At 41.6% G+C, this 22,485-nt stretch overlaps 1 protein-coding gene across 4 annotated transcripts in view; it reads right to left on the bottom strand.

Moving 5' to 3' along the window:
- Positions 1–2,265: 2,265 nt before the first annotated feature.
- Positions 2,266–22,485, bottom strand: part of morf4l1 (mortality factor 4 like 1) — a 56,646-nt gene continuing 36,426 nt past the window's right edge. For 2 of the 4 annotated variants that reach the window (XM_068018207.1, XM_068018203.1), the window contains 6 exons: positions 20,413–20,501; positions 18,356–18,457; positions 8,010–8,101; positions 5,880–6,052; positions 5,347–5,431; positions 2,266–4,145 (listed from right to left, as the gene is read on the bottom strand). In XM_068018207.1, the coding sequence (XP_067874308.1) occupies positions 4,061–4,145; positions 5,347–5,431; positions 5,880–6,052; positions 8,010–8,101; positions 18,356–18,457; positions 20,413–20,501 (626 nt within the window). In that variant the 3' untranslated portion in view covers positions 2,266–4,060. The remainder of the gene's footprint in view (positions 4,146–5,346; positions 5,432–5,879; positions 6,053–8,009; positions 8,102–18,355; positions 18,458–20,412; positions 20,502–22,485) is intronic. The other 2 variants (XM_068018204.1, XM_068018206.1) reach the window with 2 other exon arrangements.

Raw genomic sequence — 22,485 nt, forward strand, 5'->3', positions numbered from 1 at the left:
CGAGTAGACTCCTACATTTATGAGTACACATACGTACTTGGAGAAGTTAATAAGAGCAGGTGGGCGGCAGCTTCAGTATAAAAGTGTTAAAGTTAGTTGGGGACGGACAATTTCATTTTAATTTCTTTCCCATCCTTGTTGATTGCCTCAAGCTGTGTACCATTCCCCAGCCACATAATCAGGGAAATGATTAGTATCCAAGCCTCTGCCAATACAGCTCTTAAAGCAAGCACAAGGTGCAGAAGAGAAATTCACCAATTTATTCCCCACCCCCACACATGGTTCAGAGCTGTGCAAGCATTCAATCCCAGAGAGCGATTTTGCAGCCACTATGCATACTAGGAAAAGAGTTCCCCAATCCAAAAGTTGTTTCTTTCACAAAACCCGTCACTTCACGCTAACCTGCGTGCCAATGTTTTAAGCTGTAAGAGGGCTTGATGCATTGAACGTTATCCAGTTTTGAATTTACAAATGTCTGCAGTTTCAGAGTATCACCTCTAAGTTTCTGTTTTACCAGAAGTATTTATTTTGGGAGTGTCCATTTATGCATATTACACTGTAATTTTGTTGGGTTTAATGCCAAATAGTTGATTTTATTTGATAACTTGAAGTCATCACCAGCAAACTTTGTCACATGCACACAGGACAATTTCACCAGTTTCCCCCACGACCTACTGAGGACTCACCAGTTCTTCTTTGAACTGTGCCATTGGATCTTTTACCCCCTTGGCATTGTACTGAAGCGTCAACCTAAATAATGTGCTCGTGTGACATTGTGGTTCAGTTGGTAGCACTCTCGCCTCAGTCAGAAGCACTCTCGCCTCAGTCAGAAGCACTCTCGCCTCAGTCAGAAGCACTCTCGCCTCAGTCAGAAGCACTCTCGCCTCAGTCAGAAGCACTCTCGCCTCAGTCAGAAGCACTCTCGCCTCAGTCAGAATGTTATGGGCTCAATTCCAGAGATTAGAGCACAAAAATCTCGGCTAATTCTAGTGCAGTTCTGAAGGACTGCTGTAGTGTTGGAAGTGCTGACTTTCAGATGAGATATAAAAGAACCCAAGGCACTATTTGAGACAGAAGTGTGATCATTATTTACCCCTCAACGAACATCACTAAAAGAGATTACCTGGTCATTATCACATTGCTGTTTTTGGGAGCTTGCAGTGCGCAAATTGGCTGCCCGCTTCCTACAACAGTGAATACACTTCAAAAAGTACTCCGTTGACTGCAAAGCGCTTTGGAACGTCCTGAAGTTATGAAAGGTGAGACGGAAATGCAAGTTTTTTCTTTCATATCTTCTGACAGTCAATGGTTGGTCTTTGCTGAAAATACTGCTATGAAGGTTGCAAAGGAACAAATTAACAAAGCTGTATTTACATCCCAGATTTAATCACCAGAATCAAATAGTATTTTTATCTGCTTAGTCTGTCCTCACTGTGGTACATAGCCTAGCACAGATATTAAATTAACAAGCTGAAAAGCTTTCATCTCTGAAGCTTCATATTCTCAAATTACAGGTCAGGTGGTTTGTACAGCTGTCTATTTGTACGAGACTTTCTTTCTAGATGAGCATTTATAGGTGCCCTTTGAGTAAAGGATGACTGTGCCATTTATTCATCCCTGACCAAGCATCAAGTTTCGATGATTAACTCATTGCATTTGACGATGCGTATGCAGCCAGAGAGTACTCATCACTGTAATACACCATGTACATCTGGGTCTGAATAGAATATAAAACTCAAAAGGAGGTTGTTACAGCTGCCCTTGTACATAATCACTCTGAAGCTCAGTACAGATTTACATTTATTAACAAAAGGCAATTATATTAATGAATACTTGAGATGCATAAAATTCTTAGACGGCTTGACAGGCTGGATGCACAGAGGTTCTTTCCCCTGGCTGGACAGTCTATAACTCGGGGTAACAGACTCCGGATAAGGGGTCCACCATTTAGGACTGAGATGAGAAGTATTTTTTTTTCGTTTAGATGGTTGGGAATCTTTTGATTTGTCTACCCAGAGGGTTGTGGATACTCAGTTGTTTAAATATATTCAAGACCAAAATCGATAGTGCCCAAAAATCTAAGGGAATCAAGCAATATGGAGAGAGGGTAGGAAAGTGGAGTTGAAGTAGATCAGTCATGTCTTACTGAATGGTGCATCAGGCTCAAGGGGCCATATGGCCTACTCCTGTTCCTATTCCTTATGTTCTGATGAAAACTTAACTTTATTTCTTAAGTAGCCAGAAATAGCAGTCATGAAACAAACCTTAATTCTCAAAAAGATTTTACTGGAATATATAAACAAAAGGATGTTTTTGGTTTTTTTTTTTTTACACACACAATGGACAATTCTCACCAAGTCCTGATAAATGAAGCTGAGCATCCAACTGGACCTCTCATTTAGTGGTGCAAGTTCTCAGTATTGCCCATCACAGCCTTCAATGCACACAACTCGACTTGGAGATGTCCACAGGCTCATTTGTAACATAGCAGATAGTTTAAAAAAAAAAGTTTGAATATTGTACAACAGTGTAAGATACAAACACAGATAAGACAATCTACAAAAAAAGTTTTTATTGTACATAGCTCTGTCTCTTTTGCAAGATTGACCTTCAAAAAAGTTATTTTTACTGGAATGTTTGGCAAACCAACAACCCTGTTCCCTGTAGCAAAGCCAAACAGGGCTGACGGAATTAGTTTCCAGTTGAACCTCCCGTTTCTTCAGCCCTGGTGATTTCACTCGTCACCGTTGGCCACAAGGGGTTTTCCATGTATGTTTTATGCAGGAACGGCGCTGATCCTTGAAAAGTACAACTGTTGGGCAATCCCATCCCACCCCCCAATGCCATGCACAGGCTTTTCACACTTTTGTGATTCACTGCAGTCCTCTGTGCAGGCTGGCATGAAGGTTGAGCAGCAGTCTGCGTCACTATGGCGTGGTGAATGTCTTTCAGCAAAGCAAGCTCTGATTAACCAGCAAAAGTTTCAACAAAGAAAGTTTTGTACAAAGACTGAGGATACAACTGATGATCCTTCCCCGATGGGCTAGTGGGTTATGCAGACTACCCAAGCATAGTACTGACCCACACAGACCAGGAGGATTCCCAGTCTGGGCTAACTGGTTTCAACCCAAGCAGCCACAGCAGAACAGTCAGCCAGGGTTGTCGCTTGATCACTGTTCAATGACTTCAAAGCTCATTATGTGCACACATGATGATATAGTTCACACATGAAGAATGTCTATCAGAGAACGATGCCAGAGGGCTGCTCAAACCGGAGGAATTTTATCTCCCAGTAAGAGTCAGTACCTTCAGGAGAGGAGGAAGAAAAAGGAGAGAAAAATAATACTGGATGTTTAAACTCCAGTCTCTCTTCTTTCTTGCCAGAAGAATTCAATTGGCTTATTCTTCAAAATTCGCTTTTACAGTAATTTTCTTCCTCCTCAGAGATGAAGCATGTCAGAGAATGGAACAGCCTTTCCATTATCAGCATCAAGCACTCCGCTGCGTGCTTTTACAAAAAAAATCCAAACTGTTAAGTGTATTTTCTACAAACAGGATAAAAATCCACAACATGCAGCACAAAGTACATTAAACCCAGCTTCTTATATAATCAAAAGCTGAAAAATGTCGAAGACGTTTTTGGTTATCCAGGAACTAGTATTCACAATAGTTCACCAGTCAAAACTAGGGTCACGGCATCCTAAACATCGACATGCAGAAACGCGATGACTACAACAGAGAATCATGATTAGAAAGTTATATTCATTAAAAGTTCTTTAAAAATAAAAATTGGAAGATTCAAGAAGGAAGAAAACAAATGTATTTGGTTTAATCTACGTTGACATTTCCCTCTCAGTAGACCAGTGGAATGAATAACCGACAATGCTGAAGTCCACTAAAATAGCTTACAAATGGCACAAGGGACTTCATTGCTACATGTACCACTGGCACAGAGTGCGCTGTTGATTGGTTCAATGGTTCAGAAAATAATCTGTACAAAAAAGTTATGCATCATAGAGATCACAAAAACCAAATGATAAAGGCATTTCAATTACCAAAGTCACACGGCTTTCCGATGGTATTCCGGTGGTGCCACTTCATAATCACTTGGACTAAAGAGACTTGAGGCATTCTTCACCAAGTACCTGAAGGGAGTGGGGTGGGAGAAGAGGTTGTGGAGTTATGAAAACACGCCTGGAAACATAGTAATAGAATACCAAGAAAAAGTTACCAAGATGGTTAGTGACACCCCAGTTTGCCCTCTCTGCATTCGATGATTACATTTTTCTTTGTAAGTTCAAATATCAAAGCAAACTCGGCCTCAATTCCAAAGACAGTATAATTAGGGGCATAGCAGGAAAAGTTCCAAGACATACAGATTGCCAAAGAACTTAAGTTACAAGAACATAGGAAACAGGAGCAGGAGAAAGGCATATGGTCCTTCGAGCCTGCTCCACCATTCAAGATGATCATGGCTGATCTAAATCAACTCCACGTTCCCACCCTATCCCTAAACTCTCCTGCTCCCTGATACTCATTAAAATATCAGTCCACCAAATTAAAATTGCTGCATGCCACACTTGGAATATTTTTGTAACACATAAAATCTGATGTTCTTCCTCACTGGTTCCTGCGAAATTTTGATTCAACCCATAATCGCTTTTATCTTTTCTATCCACTAAATCACTGCATCTAGAGTATTGCATGGGGAAAATCAGATTCACTGTTAACTTGAAAGGTCTCCCCACCTTTCTCTGCTACATTCCCAGGCTACAGGCACCTTCAACTGCTGTACCAAATTTCCAATGCTTCGCTGACCCTCAGCTATTCCGCTATTGCCATTTACCCCCTCCTCTAGACATCTTTTGTTTCTCCACTTTACCCATTACCACCCACTTTTGCTTGCACCATCATCCCTTTTCGTCATTTAATCTCTCCTGCCTTCCACCCTATCACAAAACCTTCCCCTCTTGTTCTTTCCTCCCCTTCCCCTCCCCCCAGTTATCCCTGCCTCTGCACTTTAAAGGTTAAATCTCTAACATCTTCCAGTTCTGATGAAAGATCATCAACCTGAAATGTTAACTATTTCTCTCCCCAGAGATGCTGCCAGACCTGCTGCACGTTTTCTGGCATCTGCTGTTTTTATTTCCTGAAGTTTACATGATTTCCACTAGCACACAAAATTTTTTTAATTTTATTTGTTTAATGTTTTCTGCCATGAAATTCCATAATGACTTCCAATCCCTGGAGCAATTTGTGATCGTAGAAGCTTACAGCTCAGAAAGAAGCCATTCGGCCCCTTGTGCATCATATTAACGGCTATGAGGATTTAACAATTCTACTTACTTTAAGAAATCATGTAAGTAATTTAGCAGCAAGGCTAGACTCTTCTCATCCAGAGGTGTGTATGCCAACATTGCTCCTATTCGCACTGCCAGACAGAAGACGGACTTAGATTATCACAGTGGTCTTACATAGTTTTTACAGCACAGGAACAGGCCATTCAGCCCAACAGGCCCATACCAGTGTTTATGCTCCACACAAGCCTCGTCTCACCCTTCTGAAGCTAACCCCAACATACCCTTCTCTTCAGGAAGTATTTAATTGGCTGTAAAGCACTTTGGTACATCCTGAGATTGTGAAAAGCACCGTACAAACGCAAGTTCTTTCTTGAAAATTCTTTCCTTGGACATGGATAGGATTACACTAAGCTGTGTTTAGTAGGCTAATACTCACTGTCTGGTCTCAAGCGAGGAGTGACAAATTAGGCTGAGTTAGCAATGGGCTGCGATGGTACCAGACAGACAAACACTTTCAGGAGGTGAAGGGAAGAAAACTGGAAGGAACTAAAACTAATTCAAAAAATCAACTGAACATACCAAACAATCGAAGAAGATGTGGCGCTCCATAAATCTGCGACATGGGCGCATCTGGATGATCAGCCAAGATCTCTGCGTATTGTGGCCTCTCAAATTTGTACAGCAGTTGAGTCCCCAACATCACGTTGAAATATTCCTTTATCCCTGCAACTACTTCATTAACAGCATATTCCCTAAGGATAAAAAAGGCCACTAATCATCCAAACACCCCTAATACGCCAGAAACAGCTTATATTAGGAAAAATCATAAGAACAAGCATGTACAGACAGGCAGGCAGCAAAACAATTCAGAGATTGTGTGTCAGCCTTTAAGATTCTTTGACTGCATGCTTAAAAAGATTTCTCCCCATCTCACCTATCGTTATTTTTATAATTAACTTAAATCTGTCCCCTCTGGTTACCGAACTTGCTAGTTTTCTCCCATGGTCACCCAACAGTCTCGCTCCCTCTCTCTGCTTTGCTGAATTTCCTTCAGGAGTGTCTGAAGATCAGTTTTATTGAAGTTGTGCGCTCGTCCTTACAGTCTCCTTGCATGCCCTGCTCTCTTCCCTCTGTCTCCTCCTCCACTCAGACAAGCTTTAATATCTCACATGAGCCAATCTATGCAGGACAGCATTGCATCAGTCAACTATTCCAATTCATCACACTATAAAACTAGATAATTCACTATGGTACAAAAACAAAAAATGCTGCAAATACTCAGCAGGTCTGGCAGTATCTGTGGAGAGAGAAGCAAAGTTAACGTTTCAAGTCTGTGATCTTTCATCAGAACTGGCAAAGGTGAGAAAAGAATTAAGTTTTAAGCAGGTGAAGGGGAGCCGGTTGGTGGAGAGGTGTTTGATAGGGCAGAGGGAGATTAAATAACAAAACTGTCCTGGGACAAAGGCAAAGCATGTATTAATGCTTGTGGTGAAAGACAAAGCAATAGTCCAGAGAGATGGTTAATAGCAGAATAATGAGCAGCTCTGACTACATGAAAAGCAGGCACATGGTTAAAAAACAAAATATTAAAAAAAGGCCAGTCATGCTCTGAAGTTATTGAACTCAATGTTCAGTCCACAAGGCTGTAGAATGCCTAATCAAAAGATCAGGTGCTGCTCCTCAAGCTTGTGTTGATGGTCACTGGAACACTGGAGCAGGCCAAAGAGAGAGATGTTGGCATAAGAGCAGGGGGGAGTGTTGAAATGGCAAGCAACCAGAAGCTCAGGGTCATGCTTTCGGACTGAGTGGAGATGTTCAGTAAAGCAGTCACCCAAACTGCATTTGGTCCCCAATTACATTTCAACCATTTCAGAGCATGACTGGTCTTTTCTTAATATTTTATTTTTTAACCATGTGCCTGTTTTTCATGTAGTCAGAGCTGCTCATTATTCTGCTATTAACCATCTCTCTGGACTAAACCTTTGTTTTTCACCACAAGCATTAACACACATTTTGCTTTTGTCCTAGGACTCTTATTTAATCTCTCTTGCCCTATCAAACACCTTCCCCCTTGTTCTCTCCCCCCCCCCCCCCACCCTTGCTTAAAACCTATTTATTTTCTAACCTTTGCCAGTTCTGATGAAAGGTCACTGATCTGAAACATTAACTTTGCTTCTATCTCCACAGATGCTGCCAGATCTGCTGAGTATTTCCAGCAATTTTTTTGTTTTTGTTTCAGATTTCCAGCATCAGCAGTATTTTGCTTTTAATCCACTATGGTATCCTGATATGAAGTGTACTGTGTACTTTGCAATCACTCCCTTTTTTTTTTAATTAAAAGAATATAGTTAATCTGATTTTTAATTTTTAAAAAACCCATTCATTTATCAAAGTGATGGAGTCTGGAACAATTTCACACATTAACACCCATCGTCAAGCTCACCAGGTCAGATACTGTGCATTTATTTCAGAGTAGCTCCAGCTGTCATTAGTAATTTTCGATCTTCAACAAAGTCGTCCTTATTAATCAAGTGAAACTAGGAGAAAGGGGATCCCCGCAGAAAGGGAGTAGCAGCTGTTTTTATCCATTTCTCCACAGGGTTCCATCTTAAGTCACAGCAGGTGATCCCAGCAAAAATTCCAGGTATAGGGTTACTGCATTATTATTTCAAAAGCAAGTTACCGTATCAGAGAAAGAAAATCACTCACTTGTTATTGTCAGTGTTCCCACGTGACTTTTTGTAGTTGGCATACTCTTCCAGGACCGTGTCTACATTCTTCTTAGCAGGCAGGTGAAACAGCTTTAGAGAGAGAGGAAAGGTTACTTATTAGATTATACAGCCACGTACGCAAATTTTGATCAGTACAAATTTACAATGCAATACCCAGTCTCAATTAATTAAAATAGGAAATCAATTTTGCCAAAGATTTTCAATTATATTGTCTGCAAGGTTTAAAATCTGAACGATATGATCAAATTTATGTTGTGGCTCATGGATCAAGTCTCTATTATTTATCCAATTCATGACTATAATTTCTGGAACGCTGTACACCGGAAGAATGCAGTAACACAATTACTAAAATGTAACGTGCAAGTTTTATCACTCTACAATACAAGAGGTTTCAGTAAGGGCCTCATAACCAAGGATCAATTACATTCACAGTGATTTAGTGCGACAGCAAAGGTAATGCCAAGGTCTAGCAACTATCACACGCCACAAGTTTCCACCACCTTGTCAGTGAAACTGGTCAACAAGTTATTGTCCATTGACAAGGCATTGACCTTGGCCCAGAGAGAAGCAGATGTGTTCTGGGCCAAAAACAAAGTTTGTTATATAGAATGACATAGCATTTTTTGCACAGAAACAGGCCATTCATCCCAATAGTTCTGTGCTGGTGTTTATCCTCTACATGAGCTGCCTCCCATCCTTCATCTAACTTCATCAACATATCCTTCTATTCTTTTCTCCTTCATTGTAAAGCGCTTTCGGAGTACGGAAGTTTTACATAACAGTTTTTGGATAGATCAACCTCATTCCAAGAAAAACATCTGATGAGCTCACTGCTCTGCTGTCATTGGTTTGGCACTACAGTGGCATCATGATTTCTTTTTAACATTATACCACCCGGAAGTGAAATTTGTTTTCCAGTTTTTAGTTTTTAAGAAATCAAAATAAATTAAAAATTATCCCTGTGTACAATTATAAACCAAAATCTTTAAGGAACTATCTCAATTAAAAAAAAATCCTATATATTGTCATGAAAAATATGACGGACCCAATATGAGCGACCTTCAGGCAACCACGGACCCCTCAGAAACTACTCTGTCAAGATATTGATCATTTCATAAAATCACTTTCTAGATTCAATTGGGTCCAGGAGGCAGTTTAAGCATTACATTTTAACAAATGGAGACTCACTTCCCTTCAAACATTCCCCCCTGCAACATCGCTCTTCCCCAAGGAAATATGTTGCAGTCCTGCATTATGAACAGCATTCATTACATTCAAGGAGCTTAGACTAATCAATGCCCAAGAGCGCGATCTCATGAGAACTAAAGCACATCATATGAACATACGAATTAGGAGGACTAGGCCATTCGGCCCCTCAAGCCTGCTCCGCCATTCAATAAGTTCATGGCTGAACTGATTACTCCACATTTCCACCTACCCTCGATAACCTTCCACCCCCTTGCTCATCAAGAATCTATCTACCTCTGTATTAAAAATATTTAAAGACTCTGCTTCCACTGCCTTTTGAGGAAGAGAATTCCAAAGACTCATGACCCTCAGAAAATTTTTTCTCCTCATCTGTCTTAAATGGGCGAAACATTATTTTTAAACAGTGACCCTTAGTTCTAGATTCTCCCACAAGGGAAAACATCTTTTCCACATCCACCCTGTCAAGACCCCTCAGGATCTTATATGTTTCAAATCAAGCTGCCTCTTACACTTCTAAATTCCAGTGGATACAAGCCTAGCCTGTCCAATCTTTCCCCGCAAGACAGCCCGCCCATTCCAGGTATTAGTCTAGTAAACCTTCTCTGTACTGCCTGCAACACATTTACATCCTTCCTTAAATAAGGAGACCAGTACGGTACACAGTACTCCAGATGTGGTCTCACCAATGCCCTATATAACTGAAGCACAACCTCCCTACTTCAGTATTCAATTCCCCTCGCGATAAACAACAACACTATTAGCTTCTCTAATTACGTGGTGTACTTATATACTAACCTTTTGCGATTCATGCACTAAGACACCCAGATCCCTCTGCATCTCAGAGCTCTGCAACCTCTCACCATTTAGGTAATATGCTTTTTTATTCTTCCTGCCAAAGTGGACAATTTCACACTTTCCCGCATTATACTCCATTTGCCAGGTCTTCGCCTACTCACTTAACCTATCTATATCTTTGAGGCCCCCTTATGTCCTCTTCACAAGTTACTTTCGTACTTATCTTTACGTCATCAGCAAATTTAGCAACCATACCTTTGGTCCGTTCATCTAAGTCATTTATATAAATTGTAAAAAGTTGAGGCCCCAGCACAGATCCCTGTGGCACACCACTCTTTACATCTTGCTAACCAGAAAATGACCCATTTATGCCTATTCTCTGTTTCCTGTTAGCTAGCCAATCTTCTATCCATGCCAATATGTTACCCCCTACACCATGAGCTTTTATTTTCTGCAATAACCTTTGAAGTGGCACCTTATCAAATGCCTTCTGGAAATCAAAGTACAATACATCCCCTTTATCCACAGCACATGTAACTCCCTCAAAGAACTCTAATAAATTGGTTAAACATGATTTCCCTTTCACAAAATCATGTTGACTCTGCCTTATTACCTTGAATTTTTCTAAATACCCTGCTATACCGTCTTTAACAATAGCTTCTAACATTTTCCCCAAGACAGATGTTCCGCTACTTCCCAGAATCTAGGGAATTTTGGAAAATTAAAACTAACATATCAACTATCTCACTAGCCACTTCTTTTAATACCTTAGGATGAAGTCCATCAGGATCCGGGAACTTGCCAACCCACAGCTCCAATAATTTGTTCAGTACCACTTCCCTGGTGATTGTAATTTTCTTGAGTTCCTCCCTCCCTTCCATTTCCTGACTTACAGCTAATACTGGGATGTTAATTGTATCCTCAATAGTGAAGACCAATGCAAAATATCTGTTCAATTCATCTGCCATCTCCTTATTATCCATTATTAATACCCCAGACTCACTTTCTATAGGACAAACGCTCACTTTGTTAACTCTTCTCTTTTTAAAGCATCTATAGAAACTCTTAGTATCTGTCTTAATATTTCTAGCTAGCTTTCTCTCAGATTCTAATTTTAACTTCCTTATCAACCTTTTAGTCATTCTTTGTTTTTTTATATTCTGTCCAATCTTCTGACCCGCCTCCCATCTTTGTGTAATTATAGGCTTTTTCTTTAAGTTTGACACTATCTTTAACTGTTTTAGTTAACTGATGGCGGGTCCCACCCTTGGAATTTTTCTTTCTCGTTGAAATGTATCTATTCTGTGTATTCTGAAATATCCCTTTAAAAGTGTGCCACTGCATCTCTATGGACCTATCCCTTAACCTGATTTGCCAGTTCACTTTAGCTAGCTCGGCTTTCATGCCCTCATAATTGCCGTTATTTAAGTTTAAAATACTAGTCTTGGACCCACTCTTCTCTCCCTCAAACTGAATGTAAAATCATTGGAAAACAAACACATTATGAACTTCACCTTGCCTTGCAGGATGAAAAAAAGCAGGTAGAAGGAAAGTTGTATGCAGACTTGTTAAAACCAAGGAACCAACATCATAAATGGTTCACATTTTACTTGGATATAAAAGTTACAGCATAGCTTTCTCCACTCTAGCCAAAAATGTGCCTCAAACTCAAGTGTGTTCACTGACACCTTTACGACAATTTTCAGTTTAACATAGCATCCATTTTGTGGCTCGAGGGAGTTTGTCAATTTAGTGCTACTTACCGTTAAATGAATAGTCTTGTGCTACGGACTCCAGCTCACTTGGAATTTAGATCAAGGCTGTGCAAACTCTTTTCACTAAAGGCTTACAATCAGCAGATGAAACCTCCATCCCATTAGTCTGAAAAGACTCTGAACCCAGGTCTCAATGTGAAAGGCCAGCATTGAACCCACTTCATCAATTCCTCCACCTTAGCAGCAGTTTAAGTGTTAAGGTTTTTTGCACTGCTTCAGAGGTTTATCTGTGTGCTCACAATCCATGGACTCATGCACTGCCAGCGTTTATGTAGTACAGGAAACTCATGACTTTAATATGACAGCATCTCAAAATAAATTCCTTTAAAAAAAAGCTGTTCCCTGTAAAATTGTCTTAAACAATTCAAATCTGACTACAGGTCCAGAAAGGGCAACAGAAAATGTGTAGCATTCAACAAATCTGTGTGTAGCACTCAACAAATCTGTAGGTTGCAAATTGGATCAATAAATAAGAAGGATTTGGGCTTAAGGGCTGAAAGATGATTATTTCAGTTCTTGGACAAGCGGTTCTATTTTCACGTCAATCATTTTTTAGAATTTGCTTCATAAGATTGTTTACAATAGTATCAGCCTGTACTGCCAGCAATGTATTTGTGATACTGCTAGTCCAAATGGATCTTCCCATCCACAGCACTGCCAGATTCAATGTTACAGTAGTTGGCTTAAAGTCACTAATAAGAAAGAAGTTGCATTAGTGCTTTTCGCCATCTTGGGGCATCCCAAAGCAGCTTACAGCTAATGAAGTACTTTTAAAGTGTAGTCACTGTTGCAATGTAGGAAAGACAGCAGCCAATTTGTGCGCAACAAGATCCCGCAAACAGCAATTTGATAATGATCAGATAATTTTTAAGTAACATTAGTTCAATAATAAATATTGGCCGGGACACTGGGAAATCTTTACTGCGGTTCAAAATGGTGCCAAATCTTTTACATCTACCCGAGAACTGACGGGGTCTCAGTTTAAAGTCTCACCAGATGACGCGGCTTCAAACGATGCAGCGCTCCCTCAGCTTGGATTTTGTTTTGAAGTCACTGGAGTGGGACTTGAACCCACAGCCTTCTGACTCAGAAGTTAGCGCACTATCCGCTAAGCCACAGCGGACACCTAACCAGCTTCTGACCAACTAAGGGCACAGAAATCTCAAGGGTGGAACTCAGGTGTAAATTTCACTTATACATTTATTGGTGCTGTCTTCAATTCACTGTATAAAAGGGGCAGCTTCAGACACAATGCAACTGGATTTACAGGGAACAGCTCAATAGAAGCATTAACAAACTGTATCCATATCTGGAGAATGGACATTTTCCCCTTTTTTTTTAAAATGGAGGCTTTAAAAAAAAACTCACTTTAGTTTACTTTTCATGGTGCTAAAGGGGTAAGTGTGACAGCAGTCATACCTCAATCGCGGGATCAAAATCTCGGAACTCCCTTCCTACCACCACTGTGGGTGTACCTACCTCACATGGCCTTTAAAAAAAAAATTCATTTGTGGGATGTGGGTGTCGCTGGCTAGGCCAGCATTTATTGCCCATCCCTAATTGCCCTTGAGGAGGTGGTAGTAAGCTGTCTTCTTGAACCGCTGCAGTCCCTGTGAGGTAGGTACACCCACAGTGCTGTTAGGAAGGGAATTCCAAGATTTTGACCCATCGACAGTGAAGGAACGGCGATATAGTTAAAGTCAGGATGGTGAGTGACTTGGAGGGGAACTTGAAAGTGGTGGTGCTCCCATGCATTTGCTGCCCATATCCTTCTAGTTGGTAGAGGTCGCCGATTTGGAAGGTGCCGTTTAAGGAGCCGTCTAAGGAGCCTTGGTGAGTTGCTGCAGTACATCTTGTAGATGGTACACACTGCTGCCACTGTGCATCGGTGGTGGAGGGAGTGAATGTTGTGGATGGGGTGCCAATCAAGCGGGCTGCTTTGTCCTGGATGGTGCAAAGCTTCTTGAGTGTTGTTGGAGCTGCTCCCATTCAAGCAAGTGGAAAGTATTCCATTACACTCCTGACTTCTGCCTTGTAGATGGTGGACAGGCTTTGGGGAGTCAGGAGGTGAGTTACTCAAGATTCCTAGCCTCTGAACTGCTCTTGTAGCCGCAGTATTTATATGGCTACTCCAGTTCAGTTTCTGGTCAATGGTAACCCCCAGGATGTTGATAGTGGGAGATTCAGCGATAGTAATGCCATTGAATATCAAGGGGAGATGGTCAGATTCTCTTGCTGGAGATGATCATTGCATGGCACTTGTGTGGCGCGAATGTACTTGTCACTTATCTGCCCAAGCCTCTATCTTGTCCAGGTCTTGCTGTATTTCTACACGGTCTGCTTCAGTATCTGAGGAGTTGCGAATGGTGCTGAACATTGTGCAATCATCAGCAAACATCCCCACTTCTGACCTTATGATTGAAGGAAGGTCATTGGTGAAGCAGCTGAAGATGGTTTGGCCTAGGAAACTACCCTGAGGAACTCCTGCAGTAATGTCCTGGAGCTCAGATGATTGACCTCCAACAACCATAACCATCTTCCTTTGTGCTAGGTATGACTCCAACCAGCGGAGACTTTTCCCCGATTCCCATTGACTTCAGTTTTGCTAGGGCACCTTGATGCCATACTCGGTCAAATGCTGCCTTGATGTCAAGGGCAGTCACTCTCACCTCACCTCTGGAATTCAGCTCTTTTGTCCATGTTTGAACCAAGGCTGCAGTGAGGTCAGGAGCTGAGTGGCCATGGCAGAACCCAAACTGAGCGTCACTGAGCAGGTTATTGCTAAGCATGTGCCGCTTGATGGCACTGTTGACGACACCATCCATCACATTATTAGTGATTGAGAGTAGACTGATGGGCAGTAATTGGCCAGGTTGGATTTGTCCTTTTTGTGTACAGGACATTCCTGGGCAATTTTCTACATTGCCGGGTAGATGCCAGTGTTGTAGCTATACTGGAACAGCTTGGCTAGGGGCACAGCAAGTTCTGCAGTACAGGTCTTCATTACTATTCCCATCGTATTATCAGGGCCCATAGCCTTTGCAATATCCAGTGCCTTCAGTTGTTTCTTGATATCACGGGGAGTGAATCGAATTGGCTGAAGTCTGGCATCTGTGATGCTGGGGACTTCAGGAAGAGGCAGAGATGGATAATCAACTCTGCACTTCTGGCTGAAGACTGTTGCAAATGCTTCAGCCTTAGCTTTCGCACTGATGTGTTGGGCTCCATCATTGAGGATGTTTTACAATGTCCAAGTTACCTTAAAACGCAAAACATTTTTCCAGTTAAACACTGTGGACTGCTCCTGTGCTTGGAGGGAAAAAGAAGCAAATACTGATGCATTAAACCAAGGTCACCTCTGCGGCTTCAGATGGACAAATACCCAATTGATAGAAAGCTATTCAGGTATCCTGGCCGACATTACTCCCTCACCCAATGCCACAAAGTAAGTAGATTTAACTGGTCTTTCATTTCACTGCTGATTATGGGATCTTGCAAATGTTAAGTGGGCTGCTGTTTGTCTGCATAATATTCACAACACTTCAAAACAATTCAGTGCATGTGAAGCGCTTTTGAGACATGAGATGCGGAGTAATACTGTATTAAGTCTTCCGGCTAGTGCCAAGTCATGTATATTGACTGCATGTACATCTTGACTAAACAATTTCTACAGGTCGAGACAGAGACAGGTAAACTATGTGATGCAGATTGTCCAAATTGTGACAGTAGAAAAATAATATATGTGAAACGCAGCAAACATTCAGGTGACCTTCAACAATAGAGCCCACAATCAGTCTGTCACAACACACTGCAGATACACAAGAAAATCTGCTTGCCAGACATCCTGAGCACCTACTGCATTGCGAGAGATGCATGTTCCTACATGGGAGCCCTGTATTGACTGATTTCTAAATAAAGCAAGATGGTCTTTTGAAAAAACTCCAAGATTTAGGTGGCACCCACCCTAACAACTTAGAATCAAAGAATGATAAAGTACAGAAGGAAACCATCTGGCACACTGTGCCTTTGGTAGAGCTATCCAATTAGTCTCATTCCTCCTGCTCATTACTCATAGTCCTGCAATTTTTTTTCCTTTGCAAGTACTTCTCCAATTCCCTTTTGAAAGTTATTATTGACTCTGCTTCCACTGCCCTTTCAGCCAGCGCTTTCCAGATCACAAAGACTCACTATGTAAAAACAGTGTTTCCCATGTTACGACCAACATAAACACAAGAAATAGAAGCAGGAGCAGGCCATTCGGCCCCTCAAGCCTGCCCTGCCATTCAATACAATCATGGCTGATCAGTCACAGACCTCAACTCCTCTTTCATCCCATAGACCCTCATAGACCTCAACTCCCCGAAATTTCGAAAATCTACCAAGGCAGGAGTAATGCACTATTAATTCAGTCCCACTACTCCACAGGTCACAGGATAGAAGTCAAGTTTCCCACCTACTGGAAATTAGCCAAATTAAGCACTTTATTTATCCCCAGAATAAAGCACACCAAGCCAGGTTTCTTTGAACAACAACAAAATTTACTATTTATTAATTCTCTCTCTCTCTCTTGGCATTTCTTCGCAGACGAAGATTTTGGGAAGGTTGTAGTCATCGGTTGCAGGCCCGCTGGTGGCTAGTCAGGCCTATCCGTGACCGGCAGATTCTCCCACAGCGGATACAAGTGAAGGTGTAGTCGCTGCCGGGGGCAATTAGATCCATCGTTCTCCTTTTCTCTTTCATGCTGGTTCTTCACTCTGTCTCATAGGTGTCTATAAACCAGGTTTTAAACTATAATGAGATGAATCTATAAGTATGAAACGATTTTTTTATAACCCCTTAATTAGCCTAACCCTCATGCATACATACACATTCAACTACCAATGGTTAACCAGGGGAAAAGGGTGATTTGACTTTACAACAGTTTTAGGGATAATAAAATAACTGGGTTGTAGCTTCTGGTGGTTATTTCCGGTTCGGTGAGGTGTCCTAGAGTCAAGTTGTCAGATGCCACTCAAAGTCTCTCCAAGCAAGTTTAATAAACAGTCTGCGACGGGTAGGCGTTCAAGGTAATTCGTCAGCAGCAGGCATCTCAGATATTTCAGCAACAGGTCTATTTAAATTTTAATGTAGCAGTCTAACAGTAGAAACTTTTAGAGTGTTCAGGAACTTCGAAAACACCAAAATCAACAGGACTTACTCTCAGCAAAGGAGCCTTCTCCACAGAGCACAGCAACTACAGCACTCACTCTTCAGGCAGGGATCCTTGGCTGAAGGCAACAGCAACCTGCCACACCTGAAACACAGGTTTCTTTTCTCCAAAGCACTGTTTCTCCAGAGTGTAGCAATACCTCTTTTCTCTGGGTCTTTTCCTCTCTCTTCAGGCATAAACAGCAACAAGGGTTTTAGCTCCCATACATTAGATTTAACTCCTTCAAAGTTGTTTTGACTTCATGAAGAGATTAGAATTTTACTTGGTACAGAAACTATTTTTCAGAGGAAGAGTTTTTGCAGGGCTGTATTCCTGGCCAGTTTCCAGCAGTAACTCTTTGAGCTGCTCACAGCTCCCCTGGTCACTTTTTCATTGCCAAAATGAAACTGAAAGCCTTTTTTTAAAAAAAGGCAGAAATCACAAGACAGTCATAAAATCTTCCTGTTGCTTGGATACAAATTGCCCTGCAGTCTACACTCTTCAAGTGTCAACATTCAGTCACTGTTCACAGAAAACAGCAACAGGTCTTAAAGGCACACTGACCTCGTAGTTATGAAAAAAAAAACTCTTATGACATGGTGCTTCTGGTTCATTTGTCAATCACCTAAATCTATGTCCCCTGGTTACTCGCCCTTCTGTCACTGCAAACAAGTTCTCCTTATTTATCAAAACCTCTCAATTTTGAACATCTCGATCAAATCTCCTCTTAGCCTTTGCTGCTCTAAGAGTGCTCTACAAATCTTGGTTCTTCAGTGCTGCTTAACTAAATTGTTCCAAACTCCCATTTAAAGAGGAATGAGCTCCTAGTGAGCTCCAAGCCAAATAGATGAGCTGATTTCACCAGATGGAATTCTGAAAGTGACTCATAGCATTTTTACCTTGGTACTTATTCAGTTTGGATTGGGGGGAGAGCAGTGCCTGCACACTGGCTCATCCCTGATGGCAGGATTGCAGATTAATGAAAACGCAGAGCTACAGCTCTGCCAACGCGATAAGAAAGCCCATTTCAACAACGTAAACACATGGAACTGGTGCACAGACTCTACAATCTGAGCTAAACCAGCAATGAGAAAGTAAAAGACCTAGTGTCGCAAAGTATTCGTAGCACAGGAACAGGCCATTCAACTCAACAAGTCCATGTCACTGTTTACATTACTCACGAGCATCCTGCCAACCCTTCATCTCACCCCATCAGCACATCCTTCTATCCTTTTCTCCCTCAGCTGCTTATCTAGCTTCCCCTTAAAAGCATCAACGCTAGCCGCCTCAACTACTCCTTGTTGTTGAGAATCCTGCTGCCCGCCACGGTTTGAAGCAATTGGATGGAGTGCTTACCTGTTTCTGACGTGTGATAAGGTCCCAATCGTCCACAAGCCACGGTTTCAACTCCTCTGGAATTTTAACCTTTACTTCTACTCTATTCATAAATGTCTCCTCCTGCAGAAGCCAAGAAATTACCAAGTTATGGTTTCTCCTGAGATGCGTATTCCCATTGAACTTGCTGCACTCTGCAGTTTCAAATACACATCTGCAGTCAAGTTGAATCCATGCAAAGCAATATGTGCACTCAATGTTACTACAATTGTAGGAACTCAATGTTACTACAAAAACACACTTCCCAGCCTCAATTCAAAGTGATTCCACAGAGACCTGACACTAACCGATCTTTCAGAGATGGAAGTTCTCCCACAGCTGTAGAGCTCTGGTTGGACCCCATCTGGAGAACAGCATTCAGTTCTGGACACCCCGCCTCAATATTGGTTACCTTGGGGTGGCGAGAGGTGGCACGGCAGGTGATGAAGTGCAGATTTACCAGAATGATACCGGGGCTAAAATGGTTAAACTATGAGGACTGGCTACATAGACTAGGCTTGTATTCCTCGAGTATGGAAGATTAGACATGAACTAACTGAAGTACTTATGATTAAAGGATTTGTTAGGGCAGATAGAAAACTATTTCTTCTGATGGAGGAGTCCAGACCAAGGGGGTGTAACCTTAAAATTAGAGCTGGGCTGTTCAGGGGTGATGTCAGAAAGCACTTCATATAAATTTTAATGGAAATCTGGAACTCGCTCTCTCTCTCCTTCTTCCTTCCACCCCCCACCCCACTTTAACGCTGTCGAGGAGGGAGTCAATTGAAAATTTCAAATGTGAGACATATCCATCAGGTTGGATTTCAATTTTTTTTTTTAAATAAAAGGTCCCTACAGTCCCTGGAGTAAAACAAAGTAAATTTGATGTTGGGTATTTAATATTTAAACTGAAGTCCACAAGAGCTTGGAACACATGACCTTCACCACAAATCCAGTGTACAAGTCACTTCTCTTAAAATACAGCTTGTACATCAAATTACACTGTAAACAAGTTATGGTGCTTATTTAATTAAGATTTTTCCCCACATAGGGGGCAAATAAGAGTTGCAGGCCAATACGGATCTAGTCACACTACAGATCTTTGGCAAACTGTAGTAGAACCGGGCAACTGACATGATGAAGTAATGAAAAGTTAAACCAGCAGGTAATCAAAATCCAATAAGCAAGGACCTGCTGCCAGCAGCTGTAGCAAATTAATCACAACTCAACACGATCAGCTGGTGTTCCTTTGCTGTAATATCTGAAGAGAAAATGCATCCAGAATTGTTAAGTACTATTTTTATTCCATCCATGAGGAAATGCCATTTTTGTCCCAATGTTTTTCCCTTCAACTCCTGAAAGCTATGATTTTCATGGATGCCAGCACTCTGCTTCCAAGTGACCATCTGCCATCCTAGACTGAGATCAAGGCATGGCTCTGTCCTGCCACCATCTAACATCCGAACAAGTGTATTTGCAAGCAGGGATCTTTGCACAGTGATCAGCAGCAGAAACCCTGGCCAACGTTTCATTCCCCTAGCCCAGGGACTCCAAGATCCAACTACGGCATCGACCCCTGCCAATTCCAGTGTTCCAATTACTATTTTGGCCGAGATAAGCTAATTCATAAGATGGCCAGAATTGAATCCAAAAAGCTTTTGTTCTATGTGGATTAACATCTCAATTCACTGGGGAGCTCAACGTGGCATTATGCTCAATTGAGGGAGGGAAATGGGACCAATTTCCTAATGGAATAACCACAATTAAAATGCAACACTTTGAATGTATGTGTGTAAGTATCCAGACTTCAAATGCATAGACTTTTCTAATTTACTGCACCAAAACACAAAACACACCATCTTCATTGGGCATTAGTAAAATACATTAGTACATTTTAGACAAGATGATGGTAGTAATTCCAGGAATTTGGGGGCAATTGTCACTTAGGATTTCAGTTTAGACCAGCTTAAATTCTGGGTCTGCTATTGGATATTAAACACACATTCAGTCACTGTGTCACATTCTAGCAAACTACATACACTTTCCATTGTGGGGTCCACTCTTGCCCTTTTCTTCCTGGGTGGTTGCGGCGTTTCACTAGTGCTACTTCCATCACCAGCTGTGGGGGCTAAAAAGGTCAAACAAGTTATTTTCAGCAAGACAATTTATTGCTCTTAAAAACTCAACCATCAGCTGCAGCACTTGTTTAAAAAGTCATTGAACTACTGCCGGCTGGAAAATTACTACAAGCATCCACACAGAATGCTGGCAGGAGTGAAAGAATTGGGAACAAATACTATTTAGGATTTTTTCTGGTTTGCTTAGCATTGTTTTAACGTAATGCTGCACTAACTCTGCTAAAAGAAAAAAGTTATATTCATCAATAGGAGCGATCCCCATCTGAGTTTGCACATCTGGAAAAGGAATCTTTGGTCAGTCCTGACTGACACTGATCAATTTGAACATGCATCATTCAAACAATTATCCAATATTTATCAGCTCCCTGTGTGCACTGCTAAATCTGCCAAGCATGAGGCCAAAATATTTCACAGAATCACAGGAGGAGGCCAGTCAGTCGTGCCTGCGCTGGCTCTTTGAAATAGCAGTCGTGCTTATGCCCACAGTCCTGCTTTTTACCTTCTTTTTTTCTTTCTTTCTTTTGGGCCTCCTTATCTCGAGAGACAATGGATACGCGCCTGGAGGTGGTCAGTGGTTTGTGAAGCAGTGCCTGGAGTGGCTATAAAGGCCAATTCTGGAGTGACAGGCTCTTCCACAGGTGCTGCAGAGAAATTTGTTTGTTGGGGCTGTTGCACAGTTGGCTCTCCCCTTGCGCCTCTGTCTTTTTTCCTGCCAACTACTAAGTCTCTTTGACTCGCCACAATTTAGCCCTGTCTTTATGGCTGCCCGCCAGCTCTGGCGAATGCTGGCAACTGACTCCCACGACTTGTGATCAATGTCACACGATTTCATGTCGCGTTTGCAGACGTCTTTATTACGGAGACATGGACGGCCGGTGGGTCTGATACCAGTGGCGAGCTCGCTGTACAATGTGTCTTTGGGGATCCTGCCATCTTCCATGCGGCTCACATGGCCAAGCCATCTCAAGCGCCGCTGACTCAGTAGTGTGTATAAGCTGGGGGTTTACCTATAAACCCACAAATTCCTCATCCTCGAGTACTCATCCAACTCCTTTTTAAAATTATCTGTGGAGTCAGCTTCCACCACCTTTTCAGGTACAGCATTTTGGATCCCAACAACTCTGAAAAAATTCTCATCTCCCCTCTAGATCTGTTGCCAATGATTTCAAATCTATGACCCCTGGGTTATTGGCCCACTCATCAGAGGGAGCAGTTTTTCTCTACCTACTCTATCAAAACCTCAAAGAGCTCAGAGACCGTTCACCCGTCTGAAATTTAAGAAAAACTACTCGCCAGTTTCTCACACGACCTACGGTACCATGAATGTAGGAGGTAAAAATACAAAAAAAAGTTGCCTGTAAGTCCATGTGCTTATGATAATCACATGAAACTGCTCTTACCACTCATCAGCATCAGTAACAGGCCTGTATCCAACTATACTACATCCTACTATTACATAGCTCAAAAAGTGGTGAGAGAAGAACAAAATGCTATATAATTAAAAGGAGATAATACTTAATCACACTACTGGATGTTTTTCACCCTTCATGAAACGTCTTGCAAACCTATCAGCAAACTCCAATCAATAATAGTGCTACAACACAGTCAATGGAGCATCATAACTTACAGTAAGTCACACTACGTGCGACCAATATACCAAAAATATATCTACAGCTATAGATTTTTAAAAATGAAGGCATATTGGTCTGCAGTGTTGCAAATACCAAACATCACTTAGTAATTAGCAAGCCATGTATGGCTGTCCTTCTGGCATCAAGAGCTCCAATCTCAACTTCTGCTTTACACACAGGATTCCTTTAATTGGCCATTTAGGGCCACGTGGTGAGGTTTGGGTGGTTCCCACTGTTCAAATCCCACTTGAGCACAGCGTGTGCTTTGTTATTCCGGTTTAACACCTATGTGTTTTATTTGTCAAATAAACAGACAACAGGTTTTCTTGTAGGCTTAAAAACA

This window comes from Heterodontus francisci, chromosome 38, assembly GCF_036365525.1.
Source record: "Heterodontus francisci isolate sHetFra1 chromosome 38, sHetFra1.hap1, whole genome shotgun sequence".
NCBI lineage: Eukaryota > Metazoa > Chordata > Chondrichthyes > Heterodontiformes > Heterodontidae > Heterodontus > Heterodontus francisci.